Genomic DNA, 10,107 nt, shown 5'->3' on the forward strand with positions numbered 1-10,107 from the left:
TGTGCAGGACCTCAGTCTGGGTCGCTGCAGTCTTCTTGGTTGCTGCCTCCCGTTTCTGAGGGCATGGGACCCTTGTCTGGGTCTCCTCAGTATTTCTGGCAGCAGCCTTTCGCCGGGGAGCAACCATGTTGAAGTCGTACCAGCACTGAAACAGGAAGACACGAGGTGCACGGACCCGGACCCGGACCCGGACCCGGACCCGGACCCGGACCCGGACCCGGACCCGGACCCCTCGTGTCCGTCTCTGGTGGCAGCGACTAGTCGCTCCCTGTGCCCGTTTAAATCTCCCTCCTTTGCCAGGCAACGCCCACGCGCTGCGTCAGCGGCTGCGTCAGCTCCCGAGAGCTGCGGGGCTGCTCCTCTGGCCGGGGGTTCCTGCTCGAAGCAACCGCCCGAGATCCGCCTGGAAGCACGCGGTCAGTCACTGCTGATCGGTCCGGGACGGCTCCGAGTCAGGCGACTTCGGCGATAGAAAGGGGATAATAAGACTTCCTCTCTTGGATTATACTTGGTTCTTTTGGGTGCTCCTGCAGAATGCTATATTTTAAATATTTGTTTTTTAAACAAGCAAAAAACCCTCATGTTTTGAAATACAACCTTCTTGCAGTCATTAACGACGGAATTGCTCCACCGCAAAGGATTCTTTTTCCACCTGAGAAGATTTGTATGGATTGGCAGCAAACACAAACTGTTGGAGTTGGACTCTTCAATCTTGGCAATACGTGTTTTATTAATTCTGCTCTACAGTGTTTGCCCGGTGGCGCAGTGGTTAAAGACGCTGCCTTGCAACACTGGGGCCCGGAGTTCGAATCCCCCCTGTGGCGCAAGTGGTAGAAGTGCCGCTCTGCTACACAGAGGCTCGAATCCCGGGGGCTGGACTCGATGATCTCTAAGGTCCCTTCCAACCCGCACGAAACTATGAAACTTACACACCCCCACTTGCCAACTACATGCTTTCCCTTGAGCACACCCAGTCGTGTGAGTACTTTATAACGCTATTTGAAGTCTGTGGGGCAGCTCTGAGGTTGAAATAGCAACAGTTTGTCTCTACTGTCTCTAATAGTTGAGTCTCTACCTCAAATCTTCTGAGGTGTGATTCTCATTTATTTCCAGGTTAGACAGATCTTCTCAAGCAACCGCCATCATTCATCAAATATTTTCAGGATTTCTAAGATCCAGAGGTACATTTAAACAATATTACTGTCCTTGGAACTGCTCTGTATCTTTTGTAGTAAAGCTCTCTGTTGAGTGACTTAAGCAGTACATATCATTAGTTAGAGATTGGGCAGTTACTCTCTTTCACATATTGTTAGTAAAGCATTTGTTGTTTGTTGTTGTTTTTTTTAAATCCAGTGAAGTGCTTGAACTGCAAAGCAGTTTCGGATACATATGTGGCATTCCTTGATATACCTCTGGATATAAGGGTAAGATGTTTTGTTGCTATAGTTCAAGATGTCTAAATACGTGTACAACTGTCTAAAGTAAAGTCATTCAACTTAAAAAACATATGTTTTTGAAACAAGAGCTGAGTGGTGATTGGGAAGTGGGTTGGACTTTGTCCTTCTGTGGAAACCTTGTAAACCATCTCCACATCTGCACTGGCTTTAAGCTGGAAGAATATCTACTGTATTCACACTGTTGTACTTCTTTGTTGTTCTACCTTGATATGAGTGTAATTATTACACTGATTAGTTTGATGGTCCCCGTTATTGATGACAAAGTACACTGCAGATGCTGTCCGTAGTAATGCAAAAGTATTTGTTTCAAAGTAAGGTTGCTTCAAATGAGGTGTGTACTGAGTGTATTATTTCTGCTTCTTTCTTCGCAGTGCTTTCTGGTTCATAGTATATCTCCTAAGTAGGAATTAGCAAGATTCTCTCATAAACTACTTGTAAGTCTTTGGAACTTTGAATTTCTTTTGACTTAACGCTCTTCTTTCTTACCTCTCCATGCAGCTTCATCTGTTACCAAAGCTTTAGAACAATTTGTGAAACCCGAACAGCTGGATGGTGAAAATTGCTATAAATAGCAATTTTTTAAAATTGCAAGTAAGACTATTACTAGTTACATATTCATACTAGATACTGAATTAATGTATTATTTGTATTAGTGAGACGATAAGCTACTTTTTTACTTCATTTGGAAATAAAGAGGCACAGCTCCTTTGTTGTTGCTTTTACTTCATTTTGTTTACACAACTGATGCACTAAAATAATTCAAAACTTGAAAATGATACATACTCTGTAAATGTAATAAGTGAAACCATTCTCTGACATTATTTCATTCAAGTCCTGTCTCCTCTCTGGCTTGTCAGGACTCCAAGATGCGTGTTCTGAGCTGAAATATTCCTATTTCCGTAAGTTAAAAGATGTCTGCTTCAGCTCACCACTACTTATCAAATTGCTGTGGATAGCAGTTTGGGATGGGAGGCAACAGCAGGTTCCTGAAGATCCTAGCATTCCCTGGGAAACAAAGTTAGACTTAGTAGCCGAGCTGGCTTCATGATAAGTCATGTTAGCAGTCTCTGTGGCTCACAATACAGCGCCTTGAACAGTTCTTGAAAAATGTGGACTACTGCTGTCTCAAATGAACTACTTTCCACCCAGCCTTCACTTGGTGAAAGCATATCAAGTTAAGATACGAAAAACATTCTGTGTATGTGAGAAGTAATTGAACATCTGGATAATGTAGTTTGGCAAAACAAGTTGTTATTCAGATGTACACTCAGAAAAGCAAAGTCTGCCAGGCTTGTTTCTGTAGCATTTCTGTCTGACCTTCCAAATGCAAAATGCAGTGTCTCCTTTTTGTTGTTGGAAAACTTTAAGAAAATTAGTATGGTGAATGAAGAGCATCCAGTAGGTTGTTAAAATATTAAAACCCCAAGTTCATTTTAGTCTGTTGATCCTAGACAGCGTCATGACGTGTATTCAGAATTCTCGTAATTTACAGATTGGGTGTGATGAAGAATAAGATAAATGTAATAAGCAACTCACATCTGAATTGCACAGCCCTTCATTGACATGCTCTGTGCAGCTGAGTCCCACATGAAGCTAGGATTCTCAGTCTTTTTGCAAATTGAGAAAGAACAGCCTTGTGCATGCACAGTGTCTTGTCCACTGCTGATAAACTATCCTATTACTTGCATCTGACATTTGTCTTTTCTTTGACATTCTTGCATTTGACATTTGTCTTTTCATTCCTACCATGATTATTTTTTTCCTAGTAAAGGTGGCTGCCTTAAAACTTTGTATCTAATCACAGTTTTCATGGAATTTTACTAAACGCTTGGATTTTTTTGTTTATTTTGAAGAAGGGGTTCTTTTTTGATCTTTCTCCTCCGGTTTGGAACTCTCTGCCTTGTATTTTGACAGCAGAATTTGAAATGAGACAGTTTTACTCTTTCTTTTTGTTAGCTGTTGACAGTACTTTTCTTGATGAAGTCTTTGTGCTACCTGTTATATTTTACTGCTTGCACTGTAGATCCTGCCTTTGAGTGGGCAATGCACCAAACTTAACATTCAAAATTGTGTTCCAAAGAGTTCCAGATGGTTTCAGTATCTTTCCAGACAACATCAGTACATAAAGACATAAGTCAGACATATCCCACTTGTAGAGTGACTGCGTGCTTCTCTTGTATTTTTGATATTGATAGATGATCCATTTTGGAAACGATTTGCTGTAACTAGTCATGAGGATTAAGGCTCCCTTGTTCCACTTTCAGTATCTGTATTCCACTACGAAGCTGAAAGTTTATCCAGGATGTGAGTTCCAAGTAGCCACTTTTGTGTGACAGGAAATGGTACCATGCCTGATATAACCTAGTGATTGATTTCAGATCATGCTGCACTCCAAGCTGTTGCGAAGCCTTATCTTTTAGGTGTAACAAAAGTACATTTGTTTGGCTATCAAAAGAAAATGTTCTAAATCCTTAATTTTGTTTTGTAGAGATACCCTCTTATATCCTGCTATCTTCTCTGTATTGACATGAAAGGCAGTGTATGGATTTATGAAAGAAAAAACATATTATGCAAGTAAATACCATTCAAATAGCATAAGCATTTGTGAGACATCAGAACTTGTTTGATATGGGGGGAAAAACAAGATGCTTTTCAACAGCGGCCTGTGCTTGTTTTTAAGGTGCAAGAAGATGGTTCCCGCATCAAAGCGATATACAATTCATCGATCTTCGAACGTCCTGACTATTTCACTGAAGAGATTCGCAAGTTTGTCGGGCGCGAAGATCAATAAGGTATATTTAAAGCTGTAGTACAACTTTATCATCTTAGAATTGGACATTTCCAAAGGCCAGATACTCAGTGTGCCCCTCTGCTGCCATCTGTCACGTGGCAACGGTGTGTCACAGAATGTTGGTGGGAAGGTTCAGCCTCCGCTGCCATTGCTGGTGGCAACAGTTGCCTCTGATGTCATGGGCTGACATCACAAAACAGGAGACATTGCTTTTGGTGTAAAGCCTTGTAATTCTAGTCTTTGTTTTTGGGAAATGTTTTTTCCATGCTAGTTTCCCAAGCTAGCAAAATGAAGTATTTGGAGATAATGTCTGTATCTTCTTCTTCTCTCTTTAGGAAGTGAAATATCCTGAGTATTTAGATCTTCGTGCCTACATGTCACAGTCAATCGGAGAACCACTTCTTTATGCCTTATATGCTGTTTTGGTACATAGTGGAGTCAGTACTCATACGGGACACTATTTCTGCTTCATCAAGGTAGGTATCAACATCATTCTAACATGGTAAAATTTGTGCAGGTAGACCAGTTAAAATGTTATTGGTAACCATTGTTTCTAGAACAGAAGATTTCATTATATGTTTGTGTATATGTTGTTCTGTGGTGTCCTGTTAGTGATTTCATTTGGAAAACAAGCAGTTATCTAAAGAAACCACTGTCTTTATTTGCAGGCTGCTGATGGACTTTGGTATCAGATGAATGATGCTACGGTAGTGCGAAGTAACATCAAAACAGTTCTTAGTCAGCAAGCTTATGTACTGTTTTATATCAGGTAACAACAAATATTAAAATGTGTTCAGAGCATATTTACTTTCCTGTTATTTATATTTTCTTCTTCTTTTCTAGTGTTTTTCTTTCTGAACTAGTAAAATACCATTTGAAGAATTCAGATAAACATATATATGCAGATCTAATTCAGTTCTGTCTAACTTGAAACTCCCTGTCATTTATTAGTGTCCATTGCTTGGCCTTAAATTGCTACTATGTGCAAATTGCTATGTAGATGTTGTGTGTAGCTGGCTAATTTAGAAGAAGGGAGAATGTGAGGTGGTGAGTTGTGTAAGACTAAGTTATTACTCTGAAAAGGATTGCAGAAAAACCACTATCTATTTTTTAGTGTGTAGTCTTGTTTAAGTCTTCCATATATGACTTCTGTATCCTATAAACTGTTCTTCTAAAACTGCTGGATAGGATTTAATGCAAGAGTAGGCTGAAAGACAAACTCTAAACTAAGATCACTACTCTTTTCTGAAGGCGCTACGATTTGACACTTGGAGAACGTACTTTTTACTTACCTGCACCGTCTTATCCCCATTCATTCCTCGGTCAGAGAGGGACTAATAGTAAGCAGGCTGGTTTTATGGGACCACGACTTCCTCCTCATATGATTAAGGTAATTTAGAGGAGTAGAGAAAGGGGGTGGGGAGCAGATAATGGCACTAAATTGATAGTGGAGTGTGGGATTTCTATTTGTTTTCAGCATCTTAGTTTTATTTTCCTTCCCTCTGCGCAGCTTTCTTCACAGCTCTTATGCTACTATTTAAATACTCTCCTAATACTTAAATAATTAAAACAACCTTTTTCCTATCAGTGTCACTTTAGGTGAGACAGTGAAATCCATTTGTCTTATATCTGACCAACAGAACAATTATTTTGGGGCTTTAGGGGTATGTTCGAAGGGGAAAATAAGTGTATTTGGGAGTAGCTCTCTGCAACAGTTGTTTGAATGGGTTTCTAAAATGACATTCATTTGAAAGCATTATGCAGTAAAAGGAAACTAGGAAAAAAACATTTATTGTGCTTGCCTAGATATATTTGAAGGGTGGTGTTTTTTTCTTTTTAGGTGTTTAGACTATTGGTCGAATTTGCATTTATCCATCTTGCAATCTCTTCTTTTTAAACACAGAATTCAAGTCGTTTAAATGGAAATGGATCTTCAAAAGAGGATGCCAGTACTGTTGGTGTCACCTTAAAAAGGCCATCTTCAGCTCCACCCACAGCTTGTGTTCAAAACTGGGCAATTACCAGGCCTTCAATAACTAACCCATCAAAAAAACAGAAAATCACTATCAGTATTCATAACAAATTGCCTGCGCGTCAGACAGCGTCACAGCCTGACTGCCGTGCTCTGGAGGAGGAGGCGGAGCTAAACAAGTCTGTTCCTTCATTCACATTTACAGATTCTTCTGCAGCAGAGTCTACCTCAAATGCATCAATGTTATTTGCTAATAATGTTTCCAAACAAGACGCTATGGATGAAATCCTTTTTGAGCCAGTGTTGAATGGAAATCTTAAACTCAGCTCTGATAATCCAGTCTCTTATGGTACAGAGCCTTCAGGAAAATCAGAGTCGTCGTCCTTATTTACAAGGAATTGCAACATAATATCTTCTAATGGAATTTTGATTGGAAAAGTCTGTACATTGCAGAATTCCCATTCTTCCTATCAGAATGCTGAAGAGGAAAGATCCCAGCATGAGCTGCCAACAAATGATACACTAAATGGTGCTAATAGTTTAGATAATGAGCCTAAATTGAATGGACTGAAACTTGATGATTCCAGTTGCCAATTCCCACCTGCTAAACCTTCCGAAATGTTATTTTCTAAAACCAATGGAGTGCTTGAAACAGTAAGTTATGTTTTTTCCATCTAGAATTTCTCACCTGTGATGTATTCAGGAGTGCTATAATGTTCCCAATTCATGCTAAACACTGAGAAAACAACACAAATTTGTTCATAGCACTTTGTGATATTTTCCCATTCGAATTTGCAGAGCTGAGCTGATATTAGAACATGCCAGCTTACTTAAGTACAGCTGAGATAGAAGTTCATAAATTTCATTACGTTTATTTTTGGGTGTGAGTTGGAGTTACACGCAAAGCGTATCAAGCACATCTAACTCAAAGCAATCTTGCTTACATTTAATGTAGAAATTCTGAAAACACTAGTCTGCAGTACTGCTACAAATACCATTATTTTTCTGCCTGTTAACTTCTGCATTGTAATTGTAGATGCCTATAGCTTTGTCTCCGGACCCTCAAGAAATGATCTTAGATTCCTTTACATACGGCCAGTTGAACAGCTTGTCAGAGGAAATAAGGTAAAATGAAAAACAGTTTGATTACAAGATTTTTTGCAATTTTTTCATGGTTTTACCTGCCTACATACTCTTAAATTGGGAGATTTAAGCTAGTGGAGAGAGTTCAATTCCGTATGTCTAATGTTACGAGCAGAAATGGTGTGATCAGCCCAGCACCTATTGCTCAGGTGCAGGTTGGTGACCCATGGAAAACTTCTGCTTTTTCATAGAATGTTTTTCCATTTTCCTCTGTTGTCTGTAAAAATGTTGTCTATTTCTCCTTTTTTACAGCACTAGCATATGTAAGTATAAATTTTCATCATCTGCTCTCTCCTTTGGGAGTCAGTGAGAAATCTGTGTTTCAATTGTTTTTTCTAGTTGGAGTGGGAGAGTAGATAGAGTGGTTTTGGCTATTGATGGTAGTCAGAACAGCAAGTAGAAGAAGACGTGTTGGGCTTTTTTGTTTGTCTTATTGCAATACAGTCAGATGCAAGATGGAAAAAAGCACCTTTTCTGGGAGCTGAGGAGCATGTAACAATACAATATAGGTTTTTAAATTGATTGTCTTAGAAAGGATTCCAGTAGTCATGAAGTTTTTGTTGGGTGGGTTGTGGTTGGTTGGTCGTTTTACTTAGTTTTGTATAATGGAATTTTACTTCTAACCTTTATCTCTTTCAAGAAAAGTGTTTTTATTTTGCGCAGTGTCCCTGGACCTCAGGAATCTTCGGAGAACAATTCTCTTATGGAAACAGTAATGATGGAAGCTCTGTTGGTCTATGAAGAATCCAGGAAACTTCCTTCTGACTTGAGCCTTGAGGCTGGGAATCTTTTTATTCAACCAGATTCTGAAACCATTTTTACCAAAGAAGAAGTTGCTGAAGGTATTATAACAAAAGCTGATAATGCACAACCCAATATCAATGGTCAGCACAAGGTTAGGAAAAGATCCTTGGACATTGAAGATGCTTGCTGCTTACGAAAAAGGGAGATAGAACGGAGAAGTTTTAAAGCCCTTATTTTCCTGTGTTCCTATGTTCTCTAGCAAGTTTCTGAAAGCTTCTGTTTTTTCAGCTGAGATCTGGTAATCTTGACCACAAGATCTTTAATAGAACAAGGATGATGTCTAAGCAGACATTCAGATAACATATGCTTATTACTGTGAAAGCGTTGTCCTAATATGCTGTGTGCAGCTAGCAGAGCTGTTAACATGGGACTGAAAGAGCCCTCAGGAGCCTTCCCCAGTCACAGAGCTGACCAAACTGCATGCAGGTTTGGGACTTCTCTGTTTAGAAATACAATCAGTGAGCCAGACAGCTACAACTTGAGTCTGACAGCTACACCTTGAATCTGACATTTCTTCCCTTTGTCTTTCAGATGCAGTTTATTGATTGAAGCCTTCAATACTGAAACTAAACAAACCATTAAAGCCACCAACTTTTGAATTAGACCAACTATCAAAGCCACCAACTTCTGACCTACACCAACCATCAAAACCACCAACTTTTCACCATCAAAAGCAAACACTTCTCACCATCAGATCCGACTTTAATGTGATGGCTTTTGCCTTCCCAGCACTCCCATCAGTGACTTTAACCATTAACCAAAACCAAGACCTTTGGCCATCAATACCGACAACTCAACATTATCAAAACCATGCTTACCATCCATACTTAGATTTTATCAAAACAGAAAAGTTACCATCAAAACAAACCCAATCATAAGTGGTGCTTCAGATTTCTGTGAAGAATTTTACCATGAAAGAACTTTTTTTTAGATTTTAACTTGAGACTTTCTTTTTTAAAATGGACTTCTAATCCAAAATAGTGGAAACTTTCTACAACTGCTGAACATTGTAAATTACCATGTGAATATCTCACTGAAACTCATGCCCTGGAATAGAACATCTCAAATGCTGCTTAATTACAGACTCAGGTTGATTGTGTGTTATTCATGTAATGTTACTCCAAGTTAGACATCTGGTGCAAGAGCGACCAGGAAAACCACGGAATTATAAAATCTTCAACTGACAGTCTGTATATTTAATTTAAAGACTTATTTAAGACTTCACGAGCTCTCCAACAACTCCAACAAGTTCTGCAAGAGCTTCATCCTTATTCTGCGACGTCTGACACTAGAAACTAATTTACTTCACATCTTAATTACACTCAAGATTGGGAGAAAATGTTCTGGTTTTCAGCAAGTGGAACATAACGATCAGAATATGCAGTTCTGAATGTATCTTTCAGACGATTTGTATACTCCCATATGTTTTTATTACATTTTCTTTTATAGCGTCACTTGTCTCAAGTCTCAGTTGTTTGTTTCGTCTCTAAAGTTTCTGGTTACAGACAAATTCATACTGTGATTTTATTTTTTATTATTAAATGCTATCAAACTGTGATGCACTTATTATTCACTGGTCCTGCATCAGGAAATGAGTGGGGAACCTGTATTAAATACAGTTCATCTGAATAATCTGTCTGGTTTATACAAGCTGTGTTGTTCAGAGATGTCTAAAGTTTGATCTTTGTTTTTTTAAAGATAAAAAGCACTTGCCCCACTGTAAATATATAGCATGTAAAATTTATATAGTATATAAATACAGCAAAGTTAAAGTGAATTTTTACTTGAGTTATTTAACATGCAATATGTCATGTGAATTGGTAGCTTACCAAGTGTGTTTGATAATCAAGAAATCAGATCTTCCTTTCGGTCGTAGTGAGAAGATGCTGTCGGAGTACCCAGAGAAGATAAGTAATGAGGACTTCAGCTGCCTAGACAAG

General features: G+C 39.0%; 1 protein-coding gene across 4 annotated transcripts; it reads left to right on the forward strand.

Moving 5' to 3' along the window:
* Positions 1–854: 854 nt before the first annotated feature.
* Positions 855–9,621, forward strand: LOC107320538 (ubiquitin carboxyl-terminal hydrolase 42). 4 transcript variants are annotated; one of them, XM_032447739.1, is made up of 10 exons: positions 1,013–1,181; positions 1,354–1,424; positions 1,956–2,048; positions 4,138–4,249; positions 4,584–4,724; positions 4,917–5,017; positions 5,500–5,638; positions 6,152–6,874; positions 7,257–7,345; positions 8,027–8,458. In XM_032447739.1, exons 4-10 carry the CDS (start codon positions 4,148–4,150, stop codon positions 8,364–8,366), a joined length of 1,635 nt encoding a protein of 544 aa, XP_032303630.1. In that variant the 5' UTR covers positions 1,013–1,181; positions 1,354–1,424; positions 1,956–2,048; positions 4,138–4,147; the 3' UTR covers positions 8,367–8,458. The 4 variants fall into 4 exon arrangements, with proteins under 4 accessions (XP_032303631.1, XP_032303630.1, XP_032303629.1 ...); XM_032447741.1 differs by lacking the exons at positions 1,013–1,181; positions 1,354–1,424; positions 1,956–2,048 and adding an exon at positions 8,699–9,621 and having other exon boundaries at positions 4,075–4,249; positions 8,027–8,205; XM_032447740.1 differs by lacking the exons at positions 1,013–1,181; positions 1,354–1,424; positions 1,956–2,048; positions 4,138–4,249 and adding an exon at positions 855–978.
* The last annotated feature ends 486 nt before the right edge of the window (positions 9,622–10,107 follow it).

The sequence above is a fragment of the Coturnix japonica genome, chromosome 14, assembly GCF_001577835.2.
Source record: "Coturnix japonica isolate 7356 chromosome 14, Coturnix japonica 2.1, whole genome shotgun sequence".
NCBI classification, from domain to species: Eukaryota; Metazoa; Chordata; class Aves; order Galliformes; family Phasianidae; genus Coturnix; species Coturnix japonica.

Coding starts and splice junctions, on each gene's coding strand:
- LOC107320538 (XM_032447738.1), top strand. CDS start 4,103: ATGCTTTTCAACAGCGGCCTGTGCTTGTTTTTAAGGTGCAAGAAGATG. Junction 4,725..4,916: donor ACTATTTCTGCTTCATCAAG/GTAGGTATCAAC, acceptor CTTTATTTGCAG/GCTGCTGATGGACTTTGGTA. Junction 5,018..5,499: donor TATGTACTGTTTTATATCAG/GTAACAACAAAT, acceptor TCTTTTCTGAAG/GCGCTACGATTTGACACTTG.